The sequence below is a fragment of the Corvus kubaryi genome, unplaced genomic scaffold, assembly GCF_017639235.1.
Source record: "Corvus kubaryi isolate FWS band 111438036 unplaced genomic scaffold, C.kubaryi_AGA036_p1.0 37387, whole genome shotgun sequence".
Classification (NCBI taxonomy): domain Eukaryota; kingdom Metazoa; phylum Chordata; class Aves; order Passeriformes; family Corvidae; genus Corvus; species Corvus kubaryi.
In genome coordinates this window covers 15,384,976-15,410,724 of record NW_024581129.1, presented here as the reverse complement: position 1 = coordinate 15,410,724, position 25,749 = coordinate 15,384,976, and the positions used below count along the sequence as shown (strand labels likewise).

The following is a 25,749-nucleotide window of genomic DNA, read 5'->3' as shown; positions in this document are numbered from 1 at the left end:
GCCAGCCTGACGCGGGCCATGCCAGTACGCAGCACCGCGGGCAGGCGAGAAAGGTTAATACACACCTACAGGTACTGGCTAAGCCCATTTCTGTATTAGATTTCCTTTTGATTATTTAATTTCGTAAGTAAAAAGTTAGACACCTTGTTTCACAGGCATTTTTCCCCCTTGGATTGTTTCCAACAGCAGCCAGAAGATCCCCATGAGGTCAGTCCTGCAGCAGCACAGCGCGTCACAGCACGGGGTTTGTGTCTCTCAAACGCTTCAAACCGTGGAGGTTATAATTTCTCTTGACACTGGCAGCTGATGTTAGAAATTCTCCAAGGCTGACAGTGATTCCAGAAGAGCTCTAAAGTGTTGGGAAAGCACTTCCAAATGTTGCTGCTAAAGATTATAAAATGGTACTGGACAAATCGGCACACTTCTGCCAATCCTAGCCAGACTTCTGTCTGCCTTACAATCTCCACCCTTGCTGAGACTCAGCCATTGTCTAAGCCCTCCCCTCATTACAAAAACCACCTCAGTGGTTTGAGCCTTATCCAAGGTTGTCTTGAGATTTATTTCGAGGTTTATTCGGAGTGGTCGAGTAGGGTCAAAATTGGCATCAGTCCTTGCATTCAATAGTCCAAGTGTCAGGAAAAAAGCTGACAGTCAAGTATTGGAGAAGATAATGAGCACAAAATAATGAGCCATCGTATCTGTCTTGACAGGCCAGTATCCCACCGCAATTTTCCTCTCCCTCAGTGCCTGAGCTGGACTGAGGGCTCGCAAGCCTGTCACCACCAGTCTGGATGCATCCCCTAAAGCAAAAGCTCCCCATCCGTGGCCTGAGGAATGCACAAACCCATCAGGTGATGCAAAGGCTCTTCTTGGTGTGGCTGGCACAGAGCCTGCAGAACCCATCCAGACAGAGCAAGGAGTGAAAGGAACATTGTTTTCTGTGGCAGGATGCTGTCCATGTCTCCAGCTCTGTGGACTCAATGGCCATGCAGGGAAAAGGCACAAAGGACCAGCAATGCCTTGGTATTCCTGGGTTTGATCTCTGCCCTGAGGATTCAGCCCCACAGCAGCACCAAGTCAGCAAGCTGTGGCAGCCTTGCGCTGAGGACACACGACAGAAGGGCTGTCAGGAGATCCAGACGTGATCCTCAGCTTCTGCTGACACAACAGAAACCTTGTCACGGGAAGAGCTGTGAGCTGAGCTGGTGGAAGCTGATGTCTAACAAGTCATGGCTGCCCAGGAGCGAAGCAAAGAGCAGGCAGAGGAATGGGAATGGCTTGAGCCTGCCTTGGGTGCAGAGCAGGTTAGTGTGTGCTGTATAAACCGTGCAAAGGCTGGGACAGTTCCACACTGCTGTCAGATGGCAACAGGAGCACCTGTCTGGGGGCAGGACAGCTGTGCAGTCCCATAGGTCACTCTAGGACTGGCATTCCTTGCCAGCGAGAGCTGCCTTCTCTCCCCATGCCACCAACTGAGCACCAACAAATTCGTGGCAGGCATGGCTGTAACTGGAAGCTGGAAAATGCAGCTCTTTGGTATGAGGCTCCTTTGAGGGAGCTGCAGGAAGGAATTGGGAAAAAATAAATCAAAAGAGAGAAGGGGGGTGGTTGCCAGAGCTGCCAACCACAGTGCCAGGGAGCCTTGGAGGGCACTGGGACAGCCCAGCGTCACATGCCTGACGCATCCTGTCGCCAGACTTCCTCGCCGGCGATGTACGTGGCTTGCACATACAGGTTGTCATTCAGCATTAGGAAATCTGTGTTGGACAAGAGAGAAAGAAAGCAGCTGTCAGGAGGGAACTGCTGGGGCTGGCTGGGGAGGGCTGAGCTCAGTGGGGAAGGGCTTCTCCCCACCCCAGGATGGCACTGCAGTGCAATCCTGGCAATGACAGCTCTGCTTTCTGCTCAGCTGAGATGTGGGGGGCACTCCAAAGGGTTTCCCAAACACTCCAGCATCCAAGGGAAAAACCACTGGAGCAAAAGACCAGAGCAAATCCCAGGTGTAGCATGTCTCCCTGCAACTCCCACTGAAAGAGCGGATGAGCATGTGCTTACAGCAGCCCCTGCTTTGCTCCAGCACTCGTGAGCCCTGACACCATTGTCTCCATACCAGTACGTGCTGTGCCTATACCAGTACCTGCATCGGAGTCATAATTCAGTGTCCCCTTTTTATGTTCAATCCCCAGGAGCTGAGCGGGATGCAGAGACGCCGCCTCCAACGCGGTCTCTACCGAGCACCCTTGGACAGAGAATTGGGGAGACGTTAGGGCAGCCCCAGCCCCCTTGCCAGAGCAGCCCAAATCCCCCTGGACAAGGCAACTGTCAACCAGGCAGTTGACAGACCCAAGCTGGAACACCCTCAGCACAGCCAGCTGGAGCTGGGAAGGGAAATACCCCTGAAGAAGAGAGCAGGCATAGGAAAACTGAACACTTACAGTATGGAGAGGGGAAAATCATTCACTTTTGTGAGGAAGAAGCAGGAGAGTTGACCTCTCATTAGTTCTATGGGTTAAAATGAAACTTCCCCTCAAAAAGGGGCTCATCTGAGGGCACTGATCCCAGCCCTTGTCATGTCTCAGGTGAGTGGGAACGTTCCTGGTGGAATGGACACAGCTGGCAAAAGCAAGACTTCCTTCCATGTCAACGCAGGGAGCAGCAGCTTGTGGACAAGGCTCTCTTACCTGTGGCTTCTTGGAAGTGTCGCACACACGTGTCCATGGTTGCCACACTGCCACTGAGGGTCTTTGTGCCTGGGAGAGAAACAGGATGGCACTGAGCAGCACCCACAGCCCACAGCAAGAAGCAGGGCACTAGGGAAGCATAATGGGACCAGAAGTGCAGAAATCCTGGGTGGCAGGAGGAGCAAGCTGAAGGGCCTGCAGCCAATTCCTGCTGGGGCACAGGAACCTGGGTGTTACCTCTAGCTTCACCATCAGACCAGCTGGACTGGGTGAAACCAGCTCACAATGCAGGCATCTGCTGCCAGAGGAAGGGAATGGAGAAAGGAATGATCCTTCTCTGAAATACCTTCCCAGTCTTCACCTACTCGGGAATTTGAAACTTAGGGAGTTTCAAGCAAGGGAGCTAGCAAGAAGTGTTATAATAAAGACAAGGGACAATAAATATCTCTTAAGATTTCTCTGTCCTTACTGATCCCCTGAACTTCTGGCACCCTTGACACTGGGTAATGAGGCTTTCAAAGGTGTTGCAGACAGCTACAACTGGACAGATTCCTCCATAAGGGTGGTACACTTCTCCTCTTTACCAGGAGCTTCATTCTCCCCAAGGCCAAGTCACTGCAGATCCTTCAGGCATCAAAACCCAAAAGGGTGGTACAAATGCTGCCACACACTCCCAGGGACAGCAGGGTGTGCTCAGCTCCTCAGGAATGGTGCCAGTGGCAGCAGTGTCCCCAGCTCTTCACCAAGAGGGACAGCACTTACCTGCAATGTAGGTGTTCAGCCCATCGATCTCCACCACCTGCTGACCCAGCGTGTGCCGACCCGGTGCCAGCCCCATGCCAGCAATTGCATCTGTCACCAGCACCAGGCCTGTGGAACACAAGGAAAGGGGCCCTGTCAACTTTGCAGCTGATTTTGCTGCAGCTCCAAGCACTGTGCCCTCTTGACCCCCCTGGAGAGGGACCATGTGTCTCCAAAGCAGGAAGACTGAGGGATCAGCACACGTGGCTGTGACCTTCCAGGCAGCAACGGCAGCACGAATGTCTTGTGGGAGATGGTGCAGTGCTCAGAGTGGCTGGTGACACTGGGGGGACTGCTCACCTTTGGGGTGGGCTCGGTGGGCGATGCGCAGGGCAGCGGGGTTGGTGTGGATGCCATCAGAAATCATGCCATAGAAGACCCTCCGCCCAGCAGGAATCTTGTCACTTGTCAGCAGCCCCACAATGCCAGGGTCACGATGGTGGAACTGCTCGAGGGGAGAGAGGGGACAAGCTGTGGAGGATCACCAGGACGCACTGGCTGAGACTCTTCCCCTCAGGGGATGCAGCTGTCATCTCTATCACACAGTGCCTGGCAGCTTTACCAGGCAAACCTGGGCATTGCCTTGAATCACAGAATCACAGGATGGTTTGAGTTGGAAGGGACCATAAAGCTTGTCTTGTTCCAACCCCTGCCATGGGCAGGGACACCTTCCACTATCGCAGGTTGCTCCAAGCCCCAGCCAACCTGACCTCGAATGCTTCCAGGGATGGGGCAGCCACAGCTTCTCTGGGCACCCTGTGCCAGGGCCTCCCCACCCTCACAGTCAAGAATTCCTTCCCAATATCCCATCCATCCCTGCCCTCTAGCAGTGGGAAGACAAGGAAGAATGTCCTGCCACTTCAGGCCCTTGTCCCCAGTCCCTCTCCAGCTCTCCTGGAGCCCCTTTAGGCCCTGCAAGGGGCTCTGAGGTGTCCCTGGAGCCTTCTCCTCTCCAGGTGAACACCCCCAGCTCTCCCAGCCTGGCTCCAGAGCAGAGGGGCTCCAGCCCTTGGGGCATCTCCATGGCCTCCTCTGGACTCTCTCCAGCAGCTCCACGTCCCTCTGCTGTTGGATCCCAGGGCTGGAGGCAGCTCTGCAGGTGGGGTCTCACCTGAGGGGGCAGAATCCCCCCCCACCCCTGCTGCCCACACACAGGAGGAAGTCTGGGAGCACACAGCCAGGGCACGTCCACCTCTCATCCACCAACACTTCCTAGTCCTTCTCAGGGATGAATTTCAAGAGTCTGCTACAGCCTTGACTCTCTTTCAGATCCAGCAGTAGGAATGTGAAGCCAGAGGTTCAGTGCCAAAACCTCATTGCAAAGCATAGTGTGAAACCAGCTGGGGAGGACACAGACCCAAGGGGGGAGGGACAGAAAGCCCAAAAGCAGCCCTGGAGCAGGGCAGGTGCCTCTGGGGACTCACCGGCAGCATGGCATTGAAGAGGTGAGTGATGAAGGTTGCTCCGTGCTGCACAGCCTCCTCAGCCTGGGACAGATTGGCCACTGAGTGACCTGGGAACAGAGAGCAACGCCTGATTCCTCTGCCCATCACTGATTTCCTTACAGGAGTAAAGACACTCCACCACTGGATTATGCTCTAAGGCCCACCCTGGCCTGAGGTCTGAGGGGCAACCTCAACACAGATGTGTCTGGCCATGACCTGGGGGGACTCTGGCGGTGGGTGTTTCACCTGAACTCCTTCAGTGTTCACATCACAGCTGTCACAAATGCTGCCTTGCTCACAGCACGTTGCCTTCAGGCTGGGTTTGAGGTCCAGTGACACACCTTTCTGCTGGCCTCAGATACTTAAAAGTTTTTTAGAGAGATATCAGGGGATACCCTCACAACAGTGGGGATTGTGCCAGGAAAGAATATGGGAATTAAACTATCCAGAAAGAAAATTCTGTTTCCCCAACAGGACAGCAGCTCTGTGGGCTAACCTTGCCTTTCTGGAGTTCTTTATGTGGCTGTGGCATAAGAGATAGTCTGCTATCTCTTGTATGAATGCCCTTCTCACCTGAGGTTTAATTTCACCCTGAATAACTTCCCCTCCACCCCCTTAAAAAAAAAACCCGACTTCTTCAATGATCTGAGACAAAGAAGAGTTTGTGAAGCAAAGGAAAAGAAAAACACAGCCAGTTTTAAGTCAGAGGCCAGCCAGATGTTGGAGTGAGAGGTTCCTACAGCACTTGTGGTTGAAAAACAGAGTTATCAAACCAACAGTAACCTTTGGAAAATTATTTCAGCTGTCGCATAAGACCTAAAGCAGTGGAACTTCAGAGTTTGAACCCTTCCACATCATCAAACCTCCAAGTAAGACTGCTACTCTTCCCTGTGTTAGAACAGCACCTTGTGTTTACTGCAGAGGCTCCTCAGTCAATACAAACTTCGGCCCTTGCCATGACAGATTGATGGCATCAAGTGAGGTCCCCCTTTGTGACAGGTCTGTCATCTCCACACCGGCCAGGCTGAAGAGAATCCCACCCCGTCCAGTTGCACCGAGAGACTGTTAGAGATGCCACAGCCCCAAGGGAGGGGCTGCTGGAGCCCCCCTAAGCCGGGGGTGCCCCTGCCCTTACCCAGGGAGACGCAGATGCCCCGCTTGGTGAGCTCCTGGATCACCTCACTGCTCCTCCTCATCTCAGGGGCCAGGGTGACTATCTGGACACAGTCCAGGGAGCCATAGGTGGCAAGCAGGTCCTGGAAGGCACCTGCCTCAAAGGTGCGGAGGCAGTGCTCTGGGTGAGCACCCTTCTTCTCCTTGCTGATGAACGGCCCTTCCAGGTGGGCTCCTGTCCAAACAGGAACAAAGAACCATGACCCTTCCTCCCCCTACCAAGGACCAATAAACCTGCTCTGTCTACTCTGCTCCAGTTGCACTCTTGCCATTTTTCTGCAGCAAAACACATGCCTCAGGTAACTGTGGGCTCAGCACAGGCAGAGATGCAGTGCTGGCCACTGGCCAAGCCAAGCCACCCCATTGCCATTGCTCCAGGGGGCCCAAAGGGGCTGAAGAGGTGTGTGTATGATGACAGAGAACACAGCAAAGGCCAGGCCTGAGGGGCAAGGTGGGTCTGTGCCCACCTGTGCATCCCTCCCACCGAGAGCTCCAGCCCCTATTTGTGCTCTGTAACTTCTTTCACCTCAACTGTGAACAAGATAATTGCCCACCTAGAGTAGCACCACAGAGGGACGAATCCACTTACCCAGGATTCCTGCTCCATGGGCTCCACCGTTTCTTACACTGATCTGAGGGAGAACCTAGAGAAAGGGGTTTGTCAGACATGGCACTCCAGACACAGCCCCCAGCCTGCCAAATCAGACCCAAAGGTCAGGTCCGCAGGGAGATTTGTAGCTGGACCACTTGGGACCATCGCAGCCCACAAAGGAAAAGCTGTCTCCAAGCCTTGGTGTGCAGAGCTCGCCTGGGAGACATGGCTGTCTCAGCATTCTAAAGGCTGAGGGCGAGAAACCCAGGGTAGAGTCCAGCTCCTCATGTCCACAGCTTTTCTGCCCTGGCAGTTATCCCAGTTTTGGCCCATCCACCCTGATACCAACCTCAGTCCCTGATCACCCTGCAGATGGGAAGGGAGAAGGCCCCTTACCTGGTGGTACACGGATGGAGGAGAGGTCACCAGGGTGGGACAGAAAGAGGTCACTCCATGGGAGAGAATTTTCTGACTGACCAGGTCAATACCTGATTTGAAGTCATCCGTAGCCAGAGAGAAGTCCACCCCGAAGCCTCCTGCACCACAAACAAAACAGAGGTGAAACTACAGCCTGCCCAGTGGATGTGTCCCACCCAGAAACACTGAAGAGAGATTTTGTGTGACTGGAGGGAGTTGTTCCATTTGTAGGGCTCTGACACAGAGGGCTCCACCACCACTTCTGTCCTACATTCCAAGGTTCCATAAGTACAAATCTCACCATCGCTGCCCCTCTGAAATGCTCTTCCCCACAGCATCCCAGCGTTTTGCAAGCACAACCTTTTTATTTTGATGCAGGGTAAAATGTGAGGATTCCCAGCTGAAAAGGGATCAGACTTCCAACTTTAACTACCATGGAACAAGCCCTTTCCTTCTGAAGAGAGCTTTTGCAGTTAATGTTTGTTCCTTTGGGAGGTCTTGCCCTCTCCTCCCATGTCCTGGAAAGGGTAGGGCAGGCATCCTGCTAGTGCAGGCGCAGGACAAAATAGAGATAAAAATGAGTTCAGAGGAAACCCTCACCTGGCCAAAGGGGATCACTTACACAACAGCAGCAACCACAGGCAAAAGTGCTCTCTGCCATTAGTTGGGTGACTCATACCTCCCTTGAGCAGCTGAAATGTGGCCATGGGCAGGACGCCCAGCATGGGGCTGGGGGTCAGGGATGGACAAACCCGGGACGCCCCCAGTCCGTGAGTGCGTGTAGCTTCACTGTACCATTGATCTGGACATCAATGAAGCCCGGGGCGATGATGCTGTCTTTGCAGTCCAGCTGGACATCAGCAGAGCCCTTCTCGTCAAAGAAGAGTTTCTCTGGGTTGAGGATCTTCCCCTCTCGCACCCACAGGTCCTCCCTGGAGGGACAATCACACACACCAAGCTCTGGTGCCATCTGCAGCACGTGGAGCAGGTGGCTGTGCCCCAGTGACAGTGATCTGGGCAGAGTGGATCCCACCGGCACCTCCTGCCACGGGCTCTGCGATGTCTGCCAGAGCACAGCTGCTCTTGCAGCTGGGACACAGCGGGCAGCCCTCTCTGCCTGGCTCTGGCTCTACAAAACTCACGGGAATGGGATTTTCACACGCTGCCCCTCAAAGGTGGCCAAAAGGACAGGGGGCTGGCAGAAGAGGCAAAACAAGAGGGACGGTACACCACACCCGCCCCATCTCCCTCCGAAAGCTGTCAGAGGGGACACGGGACATGGGAGCGCGGTGGGGCGAGGGCCAGCAGCCGATGCACAGGGGCAAGTGGCGACCGTCCCTCGGGCGCTGCAGGTGCCAGCTCAGGTAGGCAGCCCGTCCGGCAGCCCCCACACCCCTGGCACCCCCGCAGCCTCGGTACCCACGGACACCACGATACCCCTGGACAGCCCTGGTACCCCTGGAGATCACGGTACCGCCAGCAGCCCTGGTACCCGCAGCCACTCCGGTACCCCCCGCCTCACCTCTGGAGCTGGTGGTCCCTCAGGATGCGGCAGTTGGTGAACTGGACGATGGGCGCGTCCGACACGGATTTGTTGGACGGCATCGCGGGGCAGCGGGAGCCGGCGGGAAGCGCGAACCCCCCCGGTATCCGGCGCACGGGGCGGGGACCGGGCGTGCCGGAGCAGGGCCAGGCCGCGGCTCTGGTGCGAACGGCTGCCGTGGGACTGGGCAGCCGGTGAGGGGCGGAGGCACCGGAGCACCGCCCCGGGGGCAGGCGGAGGGTGAGCTCCCTCCCCTGCCCGGCTCTCTGGGCCGACGCTGTGAGGAACCAGCCCCGCGGTGCCCGAAGAGCGCCGGGCCCGGGGCGGTGTCCCCACTCCGGGGCACCGGGGCCGGGGGCGGGGCCGCGGCGGGGGGCGGGGCCTGGGCGGGGCCTGGGCCCGCGGCACCGCCTGCTCCCGGTCACGTGAGCGCGCTCAGCACGTGCCGGAATTCCCCGCCCGCCCTGCGTCACGTGACCGGCTCCGACGAGCCGCCATCACGAGAAGGGCGCCGCCATCTTGAGAAGGTCGGCGCGGAAACTCTCCCTGTGAGACCGCACCGTGAACCGGCATCGTGAGACCCCGCTGTGGGACCCCCTCCAGAAACCCCATCCTGAGATCCCCATCCCGACACCTCCATCCCAAGACCCTCACTATGGCACCCTGGGCCCACTGCCCCCCGTGTACCCGAGGGCAGCTGACGAGACGCGGTTCCACCCCGGTGAAGTGTGCTCCGGCACTGCTGATGAATCTCTCCCAGGAAAGATAAATGACGGGGACTGTAATTGTGCATGAATGTAACACCTCTGTCTGGCCTGGAATTGGATTTTAATTAGGTTTTGTGCCATGCTTATCATTCCGTGATGTCAGTGCTTGTCCACACTACAAGCTGCTCCTGTTGTCAGCAGGATGCTGGGAAAGGGGCCTGAAAGGGAGAGCTAGGAATGATGCCGGTTGAGGCTGGGAAAACTAAGGGCAGCACTGTTTTGGGAATTTGAGGCTAAGAATGGTTTCAGGCCACAGAGATGCCCCAAGGGCTGGAGCCCCTCTGCTCTGGAGCCAGGCTGGGAGAGCTGGGGGTGCTCACCTGGAGAAGAGAAGGCTCCAGGGAGAGCTCAGAGCCCCTTGCAGGGCCTAAAGGGGCTCCAGGAGAGCTGCAGAGGGACTGGGGACAAGGGCTGGAGGGACAGGACACAGGGAATGGCTTCCCAGTGCCAGAGGGCGGGGCTGGATGGGATATTGGGAAGGAATTGTTCCCTGGGAGGGTGGGCAGGCCCTGGCACAGGGTGCCCAGAGCAGCTGTGGCTGCCCCTGGATCCCTGGCAGTGCCCAAGGCCAGGTTGGATGGGGCCTGGAGCAGCCTGGGATAGTGGAAGGTGTCCCTGCCCATGGCAGGGGTTGGCACTGGGTGAGCTGTAAGGTTTTCCTCATGAAATTATGCACATCTTGGACACTCAGCACTGTATTGCTGGGAATGATTTTTAGCTTCATAGAAGTGGAGCTGAGGAGACCTCAAAATTAGTTGAGAAAATGAATTCCAAAAACAGCTCTCAGCCCTGCTTATTTGTCTGTGAAGAAGAAAGGACCCATCTGAGCTGCTAAATCGGATTTGGATGTCAGAAGGCATGTATGGCACCCAAACTGCCTGGGGCCAAAACAGGTCCCTTCCCCAGGAACACACAAGCTGACAGGGCTGTGACAGTAACTTTAGCTGGCAGTGGAAGAGATGCCGAGGTAAAGGCAAATACTGACTGCACACATAGGAACACCCACCATAAATACCCCACCTCGGGCCCACCCAGAGCAGTGACAGAGCTTCACCTGAGAGCCCTCCAGCCACACAGGTCCAAGGCTTCCTCAGGCTGCCAGTCCCAAGCCTAGATCAGAGCGCTGAGACCTCCCATCTGCACTGCTGGGAGAACGGAACAGCCTGTGCCAAGCGATGGGAATCTGCTCCTGGAGGCTGTAGGTATGTCATCCAGCCCCACCTATGGCATCTACTGCTAAAGCCTTACCCCTTTGGATGTTCTCCTTTTATTTCTCAGCATTAAATTAAGCCTGGCTTGCATCACCCATACTGCATGCTCCTCTAATAATAATTCCATATTCTTTCTCTCCACTGCCCTAGTAACAGGTGGAAGGAATCACAGGCTGTAGTTTCACTTGCACTTTCTTTAGCAAAGGTGTTTTTTTTTTCTTCAGGTTGAGTTATTTTTAACCTGGCTCAATTCCCAAATTAGGTCCACTGCCTGGCAGCAAGAGCAGCTATACCTGCGCACTTGGGAGGAGCTGGGGAGCACATGGAGCAGCTGTGGGAGCAGGGCTGGCACTTGTGCTACATGAAGAAGGGCTGTTGAAATACAGCCTTGTCTTCTGGTTTTCACCAGCATTCACAAAGATGTCTAAGAAATTGTCCCAAGGCACACATGGAGGCTGCTTAGAACACGCTGCCAGTCTTGGGAATAGACATGATTTCCCAAGATTGGTCCTCAGCCTACCTCATGCAGACAGCCATTAGGAGAGGGTGGCTGAATTCACTCTCTGCCACTCAAGTCACGCTCTCCCCCTCTGCCAAAGGCAAAGGAGGAAAGCACAGGTGTAACAGCATGGACAGGGCAGTTCAAAGTGCCAGAACAGGGTCTGGAATTTACACAGTCTCTGGTATCCCCTTGATGAATGAATCCCAAAGAGCCAGACCTGATCCTGCGAGGGCAGCTTGTCCCATCAGCAAAAGGAAAATAGCAAAGACAAGCCACCAGTTCTCCAGCTTGTGCTCTGTCAGGTCAGAGAGAGCTGTCAGGGGTCTGTGGGTACCTTGTGGGTACAATGTGGGCCCCAAAAGCCTTGGCCCTTAAACACTGTAAGGTCAGGACAGGATTTTTCCCTGTGTGCTTTTGTGTCGTGACACAAGAACCAGCTTGGCAGAAACCCAGTGATACAAGTCACAAAGCTGTGGCTCTCAGGAGCTCACTGAAGTGTGTCTTGCAGAAAAAATAACAGCATTTATTAGCTTTAACAGGAACAAAAATGGAGAAGCATTTTGGGACACAATCCTTTGACCCTGAAACAGAAAATTCCCACTCCAGGGCAAGTGGCATTGGGAAGACTTGCTCTGGGTTTGATTTAATTACATCAAGAGACAAAGATGGTTAATAGCTGTAAAACTAAGGCCAGAGGCGGTTAAGTCCAGTGTGTCAGAGACCAGTAACTCCCACCTGAGCACAGTGATGGTTTGGACAGTACAGCTGGCTGGAAACAGCAGTATTCCTGTGGCCAGCCTAGGAAGGAAACAAGGTTTACTGAGAGCTGTAGTCATTAGTTCTGCTGTTACTCTGTAATTGAAAACAGCAACTTGGTTTCTGGGATCAAGGTTTTTGTTTCCCCAAAGCTTATTTACTTTTCCAGGTTACTATGCTTCTCTGTAAGCCCTATCTCCCTAGGAAAGCCAATCCCTGAGCAATCACAGATAAAATCCTGGTACTTAAAAATGCTTCTCCAACAGCAGTGAAAAAACAAAAATTGCAGCCTTTGGAAAAAAACAAACAAAAACCAGTGTGAAAGGGTTAACAAAGAACAAGGTCAGCAGGCTCTGTGGAGGCATTGTCTGTGCTGGCAGCTCTGGCATCAGGTCCTGAACCTCCCCAGCCTGCACTGACTGCTGATGGCCCTGTCCCTGTGCTGCTGCTGCTGCTGCAGAGGCCCCGCTCCTCTCCTCTCCTCTCCGCAGGGCTGACTCACTGCAGCGCTCCCAGCCACGCATGGAGCACCAGAGCACCATGGCTGTGCCGGCACACCCACCCCCTTCCCCTCTTCCACACCGACCACTGCAGCTGAGACTGCCCTCTGAGCTGCCGTGCTCCTGGCACTAAAGGAATTTCAAAAACCCCAAAGGTCCCTCATTTTCTTAACGCCCCAAATCACTTGAGAAATGTGCTGATGCAATAGCACCAGTGAAGGACCTGAAATGCGAGTTTTCACCCGGGAGACATCACAGAGGATTCAGAGCATCACTGTCATGGCTGAGGCAGCATGTGCAGACTCTTAATTTGACTCTGCATGTATTTGCAGGCACTTGGCACAAAGTGATCCTCCCCCAATCCATGCTCACCCCAGCTCTGTTCTTCTTGCATGGGTTTATATATTAATAACAGAGGCTTCATGTTCCAAGGCATGAAGCAAAATGCCATTGAAGGGATTTTTCCTACACTGGTTCTGCAAGTACCTATTAACTGCCTCTGCGTGATGTCACCAACCTACAAGGGACCTTAGCAGGGATTGGAATATGGGACCTTTCAAGCGCTTACTGCCCTTGGAGATGGGAGCATTTAGTTGCTCTCTTAAATGCAGTTTTGCTTCCATTCTTGTCAATTGGCAAAAAGACTGGTGACAGGGTCCCCTTACAGAAGGTAGAACCAAATGTTAAGCAAATTTGCAGCCCCAGGCAGGACCCTCTCCTATCCTGCCACACAACTTGAATTGCCAAACGCAATTCCTCTCCCCAGAACTGCAAGCTGGATGCAACATCCTCTCCAGAGCCTGGGTTCAGGATTCACCCCCCAGCTGCAAGCTGTCACACTGCACCCTCTGCAGTCAGTCACAAGGCCCCCTCTGCAGTCAGTGAGACACAATGAACCGACCGATTCTGTAAACCTTTATGACCCCCGGGGAAAGCCTAATTCAGAGGTTTAGTCTGCTACTTTTGCTGATAAAAAGAATGACCAACACCATTCCGATCAGCAATTTCCCCTTCCCCTGGCACTGCTTCAGCACGAACCCAGGATTTTCCTTCAGTCAGCTGACTTACACCTCTGTACAGCCCTACCACCCTATCTCTGCTCGCACTGCCATGAGGCAAAGCCCTTCCCAATCAAAACCAGCCCAGCCCAGCGCCAGCCCGCTGAGAAGTGAGTGCAGAGACATCACTGTTTTAGCAAACAGCAAAAAATAAGCCAATTAACTTGTTAATGATTATTGTTAAAACTGGCTCATAGCTAAGTCTCCTGATAGCCCAGAAGGTGTACAGTGGCACCAGGCCTGGGCAACACCCTTGCCAGGTTAGAAGCTCCAAACAGCTTCAGTGAATTCCTTATGTTCTGGCCACAGCTCTTCATGGGACTTGCACCACTCACTGGACAGGTACCTTGGTGAAACATACATACAAATTTTCATTCCCAACCAGGTGACACATCCCTCCACATGCATCAGTTTAGTTTGATGCCAAAGGCACTGCTAGCACTAGGTGTCTGTGTAGTAACATTTTGGCTTGAACAAGGCAAAGCTTGACCTGTTCTCCAAGCTACTTTCCAGTGCTAATGGGGACCAAGCTTTACCACTGAAAGGTAACCCACACATTTCCCATATAAGCTTGGCAGTACTCAAATCCTCAGGACAGAGGAGGCTGCTCCCACACTCAGTAGCTGCAGCATCAGAATCTCCCAGCTCAAATGGCCCTGATTTAAAAGATAAAAATACAAGTTCTTGACTGAAGCCATTTTGTTGATGAGACTATTGTTGAGGTACTTCAGAGGCAATTACTGCTCACAGTACAGCTTCCAAGCAGCTCATCTTCTGCAGGGCCAGCATGAGGACAGGCTGCTTGTTTCCTGACAAGGCAGCTCCTCCCAGTCACACTGCAGCTGCACCCTCACTCCCTGACCCTTAGTTACAGAGCATCACACTGAGCCAGATGTGCTGATCAGGGTGAGCACAGCACTGCATCCCTGCTCACCATGAATACAGCCCATGGCAGCAGCTGGGAACCACACTGCCAGGAGAAAGGGTAAGTTGTGGCAGAGCTGGCAGCATCACCCCTGCTTGCTGCCCAGTCACTCCAGGAACCTGCCTCCCCTGAGGGACCTCGCCCTCTTCCCAGTGAGCAGCAACAGCTGGAAATCAGAGCCAGGGACTCATTACAGCAATGTAGTGAGGAAGTTTTATTTGGAAACATGGTAGAAGTTTGTAACCCAACACTGGGTGCACGACTGATGCCGGAGCATACGCGGTTACTACTGAAACACGGGAGTGTTTCGGACAATTGCTGTAATAAAACACAAAATTCTCATACTCCAATACCAGGACACTACAGCAATCTTTAGAATCAAAATTACATCCAAGGAATTCTCTGCACTTACAATTGACCCCACAGTGTAATCTACCTATATATAAGATTTATATATATAGCATGGGAAATTGAAAATCCTTGCTCCATAGATGTATGAACATGTCAAGTCTTTTATAAATAAACATCCAGTGAAGAGAAAAAATTACATTTCTAGTTCATATTTATACATAAAATACTAACAGCAATGGGTGGAAAATTGCACACAGGCCACCCCAAGCCATGCAGCAGGCTTGGAGCAGCCCATCCAAGTTAATATTGAAGTACACACAGGACAGACGAGTCACTAACATATATTGCGCATTTACAAGAGATCAACTACCAAATTGGGACAACTGTACACATTGGAGAAACCATTTTCATTCTGGAGCTTTTTTTTTTTGTTAAACGTAGATTTGTTACATCTCTTTACATCATACCGCAACATTTACTTCGTGGAGAGGATAAGGGCAACAATGAGGCCATAGAGACCCAAGACTTCAGCGAAGATCAAAATGAGGATCATCCCCACAAATAACCTGGGCTGCTGTGCTGTGCCCCGGACACCTGCATCGCCCACGATGCCGATGGCAAAGCCAGCAGCCAGACCGCTGAGACCCACGCTCAAGCCAGCACCCAGCTGAAGGAAGCTCCTGTGGGACAGAGATGGAAGAGTTTCAGTGGCAAGAACAGCATACCCAGCCTTAAGCCCCTAACTCCTTCAACAGGCCCAGTGTGTCTCAAAGCAGATGCTTACTGGCACTCCCAACTCTGATACTTAAAGACAGGCAGCAGTGGAGGATCTTCAGCTGATGTCCATGTGTGGCTCACACACCAAACTGAGCTACTGGGCCTGGAGTTCATACGGCCGCCAGCTTGTCTGCGGCCACTTGAGCCAGCTGCAGGCTCTGTGTGCTGTCAGAGCAGCACTTACTAGCACTTGCAGCAATGTGCCACAGTGCTGCAAGTGTAGCCTGTTAGTAGCTGCTCATCTCCAACCTTTAGCAACCTGTTATACAGCCACAGCACAGCCAGGTGTCTTGCACTGCAGGAGCTGGGCAGGAATGGTCTGCTTTTTCCAAGCAGGAGAGCAGCCCTGAGGTCCCTATCAGTGTCTGCCCACCTGGAAATTGCAAAGGACCATTTGTATCTGCTGTTTCAGACCGTGTCTTGTTAGGCCAAGCACACTGCTCATAGGCAGAGCTTGTACAGCAACACAGATACCTGCCACACTTCAGCAGCACTGTTTTATTCCAAGAGGGCTCAATCACACCAGATCCAGCTGTTCTCAGGAGCCAAGAGCGGATTAAGTTTCAGACTGTAGCTGCTATAGAGGCCCAATGTATAGCTCAAGGATTGATTTACCAGCACATAAAGCAAAAGCAATATTAATTATTCACTTGCATCTCCCAGGCAACAGCAGAACTATTTAGACAGTATTGGAAACACCTGTGCATACAGGTCTAGAGTCTGGCACCATGACACAGGCTTTACCTCCTATCCCAGTGCTGTCTGTACACAGCTTCTTTTAAGTACAGTCCCACCACATGAGCACTGGATGCCCAATTGATCTGTGACAGCCAGTACAGCCAACTGAGCAGGCAGCTCCACTGGGCAGCTGGAATCCAGCCCGTGCTCCTAAGCCTAGCCCAGGAGCATTTAGCATTGCCAGGCCTTCCAGGGGCCTTGAGCCAAAACCACCCACACACAGAGCATCAAACAGTGACAGGACAGTCTGAAACAGAACCACAGATGCAGCAACTTACTTGAATAGCGTGATCTCAGGTGAGAGGGCATTGGCAATGAGCACTGCCACTACGAGGCCATAGATTGCTATAATACCCGCCATGACCACAGGGATGATGGACTTCATGATCAGCTCAGGCCTCATGACAGACATGGCTGCAATACCTGTGCCACTCTTTGCTGTTCCATATGCAGCTCCCAAGGCTGGAAGAGAAAAAAAACGCATTAGGCACATCCCCAAATACCGTTTCCCTCACTAGGCTGCAGTTAGAACAGCTGAGCCAGCACAAGGAAGGATTGTGCAAAACTAACAGGGTCACAAGACAGCCAGGAATACTTCCCTAAGGGATGAGGAAGTGACCTACCCAGAGTCCTATTCCAAAGAGGTGCTGTTCAAACACTACTGATAAAAGAACATCTTCCCCGACCAACTTCACAGCAAGGCACACCCCCAGCAGCCATCCATGCCCCTGCTTATGGGCCAAAACCCAAGGTCTCAAGTGGAACTCTAGCATTTGTGCCCTCCCAGAGTCCACACTGCAAGGCTCAACAAAGCACATCTGTCTACCTACCCCAGCAGAACACAGCTGAGAGCTGGCCTTCACAGTCACTGAACTTTGAGCCACCTGAACTGAGTTCAGACAGACAGATCTCCTTCAGGGGGCCTCTTCTCTCACAAAACCCATTTCCTATGCTTTGGCCTTGGACTTAAATGTGCCATTGCAGCTTCATCAGACACACTGAGATAGAAACAAACTCAAATATTAACGTTCCATGTCATTCCTTGGAGAAAGGTCACGCTCTCCATGTGCCAAAACCTCACCTGTGAAGGATTCGGGTCCAAACACTTGTCAATCCAACCACTGGAACCAAGAAAAAGAGTTTGGCTTGTAGGTTATAGAGGACCATTAACCATTTTACACCTACTCATCATCTCTGTCAACACTTGAGTATGCAGAGACCTGCACAGGATGATGGGCTTATCACCTGCACCCAAGACCTGTTGGAAGAGTCCAAAGCACTACCCCAAAGTAACTTCTGCCTTGAAAACTTTGTATTAGTTTCACAGAAGCTTCCTCAAACACCTCATTCTTTGATTCTGCAAAGAATTCTTGAAAAGACACCTTTCCTTCCAGTTTTACTGGGGGGTATTCTGGGAACTCCACAGCTTCCTACTGCACTCACCATCACCCAGAGATGACATGCAGGCCAAATGCCAGCCAGGAGTAAGTCCCTGAAGCAGCAGTGATAGGCATATGGAAGGGTAGGCAGTCTCCTTTCCTGACATCAAGATTACATTCAGAGGTCAGTCATATTTGGCAAGAAAAATGTTCTTGTATCTGTTCTAAAAGGCTGCTGGAATGTATTTAAACCGTGGGCATTTAAAGTCTTTGTACTGTTCTGAGACTTAATAGTTGAGTTTGCTTCACCCACAGAAAACTAAAGCTTCTCCAAGGGAGACCAGCTTGTTCCACAAAGATGTGGAACTGCCTTACACCAGTATCCAGGTGTGAGATTGTGCACCTTGTCCCAAAGAGTTGCTGGGAGGTATTTGGAGGAGTTTGGATACATATTTTCCTGCTTCTCACTCAGCACTCCTGTAAAGCCCATCTTTGAGCAGTCATCCTCCTGGCTTGGCACTAAAACTCCAGACCATTCATGCAAGCAGCACTGCTGCACTAACACAAGGTTCATTCTCAGAAGGAAGTTCAGTTTTAGTTACAAAAACCTGAAGGGAAAGTCTCATAGCTACCAATTTGTTCTGTGCTAGCAAAGCTCTTGAACCCTGACTGGCACCAAGTGATGTAAAGGGCCATTTTGGGCAATTCAGAACTAGAACCCAACTTAGGAAGCTTGAGCCAGGAGCAGGTTCTACCTGCAAATGTAAGATGAGCCTGGAAACTAGCACATGGACTTCATCAGCCATTTCAGTGACAGCTATGTTTAGGGTCTAGCCCTTTAAAGTCTAGAAAGAAATCACTGACTTGAACTAGGAACCATTTTTCTTGGATGAAGCATCTTCTAAGGGCTGGAACTAAGCCTGAATCCTGATTCCACTATCTACCCTGGGTATAGAATTTAGCAGAAACCACTTCTCCTGTTTGCAATCTTTTACAAACCTCTCCAAAAATGTGGTGCCTTCTAAGGGAAGTTCACTGTTTAAAGTTAGATCAGTCATTACTTCCTCCAAGCATGAAGCTACTTGAGGGTGTTGCAATTAATGCAGTGATGGATTAGAGAAGGTGATTTTGTAACCCCACTTACAGAAAGTCAGCTTGCTCAAACTTTTGTGGAAGGGTAGAGCAGCACAAGTTTTTCAGTTCCCAGTTAAAACCCCAGAAGAGGCCAGATCTTATGCCTTGAACTTGTTTTAGACACAGTTCAAAAGAAAGCCTATGTTTACCAGTCTTCACATGACAGTCTTAGATGTCACTGAAGCTCTACTGAACTCCCACTGGTGGACAGTCCCATGGGCCACACAGAACTTCAGAGTTTGGCACATCTGCTCCCAAGGAAGCCTTTATCAGCACCCCAACCAAGAGACATCTCCAGCACCTTACAAGGCTGCTTTACTGCCCTTCACTAGCCTGGATGCAAGTCCTTGCATCTTTGACATTACCCCAGTATTACAGGCAAGGTGGCAAAGACAATACCTGCTTCCCACCATGACCCAGCCTCTAGTGGCACAGCCACTCAGTTTTGAGCCATGGACACCCTGGACAATGTTCCTGCACACGTTCACCTCTACCCCATGGCAGTTCTCAACAACTGAAGCACATATGCTTCATTTAAATATCCCTGGTTCACTGGAAGGACATGTTTTCCAAAATCTCGGTGAATAGGGCTTGAGGAGATCTCTGCAGCACACACTGGAAACGGGGCAAGAGCTGTACCTCTGCTACACACCAAGCCTCTGGGTTTTTGTGTCAGCTCATCCAGCTCCCTCATCTCTAATGTACAGACCAAGCAGGCTCCAGTACTAGCTTTGAAGAGGTAGAGCTGTCATAGAACTGTCAAAACATTTACCTGGCAGGTGGAGAAGCACTCTGCCTGTCTAGTTCACCAGAGAAGGAATCCATGCTGGTCTCTAACCAGGAACTGTGCCATTTGAAAGTTCAACGGTGTTACAATACAGAGAAGTTGCAATGCACATCATTCAAAACCACCTACTCCCAGTAAGCCTGTTTCAAAGGTTAACTCCCTTGTGAGTTACTTCTTGAACTCACAACCCAGAGCTGATTTATGTACTGCTCCTGGGGGAAAAAAGCTCTCCCTCAGGACTGAGGATATGCTGCCTGGCACCTCACCATATCTGTCTCTTTAAAATTGATAGCTTTTAAAGCTAGGGAGTGAGGCTGTGCAGCTCCAGGATCAAGTATAACCTAGAAAGTCACTTGCCAGATAGGCTGTAGTGTCAAAGACTGAAGACTAGTCATAGTCTCGCCACTGCCACAGCTTCCCATAGGGCTCTGCCAGCAGCCTGCTCTTCAGATCAAGGGCAGTCCCAGCATCAGAACCAACCTTTTCCAGCTCCAGCAGGTGACTGTGCTCAGTCAGGTCACACACAGTAACCCTGCAGTTAAGTCAGATGCAAGTCACCCCCTTGATACAGAAAGAGGCTGTGAGGAGCCTTCCAGTCAGGAGATCCAGTAGCACAGATCCAGTTTCACCTGCTGATACATTCAGACAGGCTCAGCCCAGGAACAGAGGCTCAGAACCAGCCACACACACTCCAGCAGCATTTGGTCCATTCAGAGCCAGGGATTCTTCTCATGTCCCACCATGGTGAAGCAGGTTTCCACACTGCATGTGAGAGGTTTCCAGAGCACTAACATGCAGAATTCCCCTGCATTAGAAGTGAGCTAGTAACAGAAGTCAGATTTCCAATTAGGATACCACTGGTTACCATCACAGCAAGCGTGAAAGACCATTTGGGATGAGGACTTCCATCTGGAGACTTTTGAAACTAATCATTATCAAATGGGCTGCCCTCTGCAGTAGGCAGGCTTCCCTGGGAGCAGACAGACACCAATTCACATACATCTATTGATCCCTGAGCAGGTTGTTCTTAAAAGGCTGGAGAAATGTTAGAGGTGACATCCAGGTCAGGTACAGTCCTTGCTTTGCCATGCCAGAAACCTGGACACTTCCAAACAAACAGGCTGCTTCCCACTGGCTGGCCCTGCCCCCTCCCAACCCCACCACATTTAACAGCTCCACCTCAGGTTACAGTAATGGATACTCTTGGAAAAACCCTGCTGCTCTGCCTCAGATGCTCAGGTGCATCAGAACAGGTGCCACAGAACAGAGAAGCCACATTAGGGGAACTGTACTGGAGCCTATGCAAATTCCCACTGCACTGGCTGAAGCCTGGCTGTAGCCTGTTCCCCAATGAAAACCCAAGAGGTAAGCAGTGAAGCTGCCCAACAGGAAGCTGTAGACTCTGAAGACCTTCAGTGAATCACCTGTTTCAGAATTAGGAACAGCTTTTTGTTCTTCCCTAATGTAATGAAAAGGGGTGGGGATGTCTACCAAGCCTGCATTGTCAGCCTACAGCATTATCAAAAATTCTGCCAGACTGGCAAGCCTTTTACTCTTGGGTCAGTACATCTGAGAACTTAAAAAACCACCACTCCTTGAGTTGTTGCTGTAATAGCAGCAGTCCAAGGAAAATAAAAGATCTGCCAGTCAACTGTCCAAGAGCTGCTTCAATTGGCACTCTGGATTGCCTGACACAGCACAGAGAGCTCTTTGATTTTGAAAGTATGGTAAAGCACTTATACCATGGAGCACAGGCTTGTCCTTCTGCAAGCAGCAAAGTCCATCCAGCCACTTGTTACCCATCTTTATCATCATACAGGCTCCCTCCTGACACCTTAAAGATGACCTGTTTCACAAACCAGATTCCAGGTACTGACTGGCAGAGTAGTGTGTTACACCAGTTAGCAAGACCCCTTTCCAACCAGCGGGTCTCAGGGGAGCTCAGAGCACTCAGCAGCCCTCACAGCTCTGCTGCCCCATTGCTGTGGCATGAGACAGCCCTGGTCCCCTGCCTGCATCCAGCAGACAATCCTGTGGCCAGAGCAGCCTGACCCAAAGCCTCATGCTCACAGGATTCAGAGTCTGAAGGAAGCGAGTGTGGCCAGTTATGCCTCACTGGTGAGGCACACGCTGCTGTAAACCATTGCTTCAAGGAGTACCCAACAGTCTGGTCAGGCTGGGAGGGTGTTCACCTTGCAAGCCCTGTGTGCAACCAGTCAGGCTCTGGAGATGGAAGAGGCCAGTTCTAGGAATGAAAAAAGGAAGCTGACCAAGAGGTCCTGAGGCAGCTGTCATCCATGTCCACTGCTGCTGCCAGTGTTCCCACCAAATGGGAAGTGCCTGCAGGCTGTGTAGTGACTCCAGGGTACGACACAGATCCATCAGGAAGCCACAGTACAAACTGCAGCATAACTGCTTAAGCCATGCTCTGCAGAGCCAATGGTTTATACTGATGATCCATCTCATTTTCAGATGTTCCCAAGACTGGCATTTACTGAGAGGAAATGATGCCCTTGCTGAGATGCCATCCCTCATTCTCAAGCTGTAGAAATATCGCCTACCTCACTTCTGTTACAGCACTTAGGTCTTAGCCATCCACTGCTTTACCTGCTGTTAAGGATGAAGGCTTAAGCTAATCTCTACTGCAGACAGTCTGGTAGCTCATACACCTGCCCACATCACAAGCACCCTCATTTGGAGCAGAAAATCACCTTGAGCTGCACTCTGCCATTTAATTTTTACCTGCAAGCTCCTCAGTGCAAAGCAAGCAGCTTTCCTGTTCCACCTCCCCACCTCTCAGACAGTATTTTGGGAAGCACAGGTGCTATTTGCATTTGAGGATGCAAGTTGTTTACAGTCATGAAGCCTTCCAGAATCAGACTGCACAGGGCTGTCAGGTACATCACGCTACATGTTCTGAGCCAGCTATTTCACCATGGAGGTCCCTTAAAAGCCAACCAACTGCTGTAATATCTAAAGCCCTAGTTTAAAAGAAAAGTACCACTTCATTGGCTCTGCAGCAACGAGAACACACAAGACTAATTTAACACTGCTGGCTAAAGTGCCTTTCATGAGAAATCTTCCAGCTGCTTGGCAGTGCAGCAGGTATTGAAGGCACCGAATGCCCAGCTGGAGTTCAGGCCTAAGGACAACTGCTCACACCACAGAAGGCACAGTGGGCACACGTGGGACAGGCTTTGCACAGAGCACCAGCACACACAGAACCAGACAGCTCTGCCCAACACACTTGTCCATTCCGGTGTGCTCAAATCACATGAAAAAGCTACAATAATTTAATCACCCAACAGCACCTGACCCTGAGCCACCCCATTTCACACATGGGAAATAAGGAACTGCAGCAATGAGAACAAGCTGTAATCTGCAAATAACCAGACAGGCTCAAAGATGGCCAAGGTCACAGCAGCCTGCTCTTGTCTCTCACTGACCAGAACGAGTTCTGCTATCTATTTACCATCAGCAAGTAATGCTCACACGTCACACAGGACTGCACGAAGTCACTTGTTTTCACATCAAACTAGCCTGGACAGTACAGAACCCGAACATGTTTACTACAAAACAGGTCTTGGAACTACAAGCTCCCCAAGAATGTGATCTTTAGATACATCATGAGTCAGACATGATCACTGCACTAATTAACACTGATGCAGGACAATTTTAGAGTTTTACACTGCTTGTCCAGATTTAGCTCCTTACTTTTAAATCATGGTGGTTGTTTTAACAACTAACACACAATTAACATCAGAATATGCTGTGGTGCCACACACCCATTACAAAAGCTACACAACACTGCAAGTTTTTGTTTATCCTATGTTGACGCCTCTGCCATATTGCCTTAAAAATCCAAACTGCTCCACTGAACAGTCACATCTAAGAAACAATTTCCCATGAGCAGCATCTATAATGTGTTCTCCAGTGCTCTGGCAAGAGATGTGCACGGCTCAGACCAGCTGGTATTACAACATCACTGAGGTCGGGAAAGACCTCTAAGCTCATTGAATCCAGGACTACCCGACACAGATTCTGCATCAAGGACCTCTCACAAACCGCCTGCAACGTGACAGATACCAAACCTTCATCAATACAGCTTATGCACTGACTCTGCATTCCCCTCCTCAAACCTTCCCCTTGCAATCCCACAGCACCATGCTGTCAACCCTGCAGCTTTTAGGAAAGGCTTCTCTGCTGGTTCAGACACACCAGCACCACTCCGAAATCCTGTTAAAGCGCTGACTCAAGTCCGCATCCCTCACTGATGTTTCAGCTGAAGCACTCACACGTCACAAACCTGGTGTCTAAAGCCATACAGCCATGTTCTTTTGCTTCCAAATCTGATTCTTCAAGAGGAATCCAGCAACTCGTTCCTTGGAAGGAAAGCTCAGTATTTAAGACCATTTTGCAAAATGCAGTGAACTGCTGACTATTTTTTCCCAACAAGTAACTAGGTCTTAGTTTCTTCCTCCATTATCATCACTAGCCAAGACGCAGGTAGGTCAGCAGTCCCAACTCTGGCTCCTACAGCATTTCAGCCATTGAGTTTTCAGGAGAATCCTTACCTGTCAATCATGAATACAATGGCTGAAATCCAAAGTGGCAGGCCACTGACTGCACTCAGCATGGACATCTGCATCCCACCACCAGGTACAAAATGAGCAAGACTAAACACAGCCAACCAAGCTTTTGTTTTACTAAAAATTAAAGCCACAAACATGGCTGGTGTGGAACCAGTCCATGGTGCTGCTAGACAGCTTCCTCTCAAACACTGGTTTTAATCCACTGTTCACTTGGCTCTTTGCATGATTTCATCACCCACACTCATCAATCAAGAGCAGCTTCCTCAAATCCATCTGCAGACTCAGCCACCATCCCAGAGGCCATATTAACACAATGAGACCCCAAGCACCTCAACAGCACTACACAACTTAAGCTACAACCAATTCAATACTAGAAGGTTTTGATTCTCCAACTGGGAGCCAGATGAGGTGAGAAATGAAGACCAGTCAGTATGTTCATGTCTGTGGAGACATGGGCTAAGCCTTCAGAAGGGAAGGCCAGATTGATTCCTAGTTGTTTTATTCCCAATTACTGTAACACCTGCATTTGGGAAAAAAACAGCTGAAGCCTTCCCCGTGTTGTATCCCAAAGGGAACAGCAGGTCTGCACCCATCAGGGACCAGCAAACGCTGTGCAGGAACAGCAGTCACCTTCTGCAGGAAGCTTAACCAGGCTCTGAGGGACAAGGCATTAAAGGATGGCCTTTCTGGTGTAAACCAGCATTTATGGTCCCTACATCTGCGCTCCTTCGGTGGGGAGAGCGGTGCCGCAGGATGACCCAGTTTACACCGCACCGAGCTCGCTGCCTGGAGACGCAGAGGGACGGCCATGGAGCAGGGCTTCCCCCCTGCCCCGGCATCCCCGTTGCAGGGGGCAGCTCAGGAGCCCGTCCACTCCCTGCAGCGGCATTAACGTCTCCAAGGCAGACCTGCCTGCCAAACGATCGCACAGTTACGTTTAATCTCGTTAAAAACTGCTCTGGCATTATCCGGGGAATGGTTTAAACACCAACCACGTCCGATTCACAGTGGCAGAAGCGCCGCCGCCGCGGAGGCCAGGGCAGGCAGAGCCCCGGGGACCCCGCGGGCAGCCGGCGCCAGGGGCGCGACACGCCCCGGCCACCGCGGGGCCACCGGGGGGACCCCGACCCGCGGCCGCCCGGAGGGGGGGAGGGGGGGCGGTCCGGGCGGCGCCGCCGCAGTCACGTGCCCCCGGGGGCTCCGCCGGTGGTGACGTCACCGGCGCGGACCCTCCGCTGCCCCCGGGAGCCCGGATGGAGCGGGGCGGAAGGGGGGGCGGCCCCCGCCCCCGCAGAATTCCAGCCCCCGCCGCCGATCGCTCCCCGCCGGGGCAGGGGAATGATGGAGAAAGAGGAACCGCTTCCCCCACACCGTGCTCCCCCTCCTCCCCCTCTCCCCGGCCCCCTCTGCTGCCGGTCGGTGCTCACCGCTGAAGACCATGGCGGCCGAAGCGCCCATCACGGCGAAGAAGGAGGCGTACTCGGGGCTGGCGCTGGAGGACATGGCTGCGCGGGCCGGGCCGGGCCGAGGCGCCGCTAGAGTGGGAGCGCGAGAGGGCGGGGGGAAGGCGGAAAGCTCCGCCGCGGCGCCGGTCCTCGGCGGGCAGTGCTCGGCCACAAA

At 52.0% G+C, this 25,749-nt stretch overlaps 2 protein-coding genes and 1 long non-coding RNA gene across 3 annotated transcripts; 1 reads left to right on the top strand and 2 right to left on the bottom strand.

Moving 5' to 3' along the window:
* Window positions 1-540: 540 nt before the first annotated feature.
* AMDHD2 (amidohydrolase domain containing 2) lies at window positions 541-9,017 on the bottom strand. The gene is made up of 12 exons (XM_042037142.1): window positions 8,632-9,017; window positions 7,905-8,041; window positions 7,089-7,228; window positions 6,690-6,744; window positions 6,063-6,275; window positions 4,907-4,995; window positions 3,783-3,927; window positions 3,444-3,551; window positions 2,682-2,750; window positions 2,138-2,239; window positions 1,677-1,757; window positions 541-1,558 (listed from the first exon to the last, which is right to left on the bottom strand). The coding sequence occupies exons 1-12, from the start codon at window positions 8,712-8,714 to the stop codon at window positions 1,419-1,421; spliced, it is 1,362 nt and encodes a 453-aa protein (XP_041893076.1). The 5' UTR covers window positions 8,715-9,017; the 3' UTR covers window positions 541-1,418.
* On the top strand, window positions 1,217-3,133 carry LOC121668877. The gene is made up of 2 exons (XR_006017574.1): window positions 1,217-1,304; window positions 2,187-3,133. It is a non-coding gene; the product is annotated as an uncharacterized LOC121668877 (long non-coding RNA).
* A 5,553-nt stretch (window positions 9,018-14,570) lies between the features above and the next one.
* Window positions 14,571-25,749, bottom strand: ATP6V0C (ATPase H+ transporting V0 subunit c). Its single transcript, XM_042037246.1, has 3 exons — window positions 25,557-25,749; window positions 16,516-16,699; window positions 14,571-15,402 (listed from the first exon to the last, which is right to left on the bottom strand). The coding sequence occupies exons 1-3, from the start codon at window positions 25,630-25,632 to the stop codon at window positions 15,198-15,200; spliced, it is 465 nt and encodes a 154-aa protein (XP_041893180.1). The 5' UTR covers window positions 25,633-25,749; the 3' UTR covers window positions 14,571-15,197.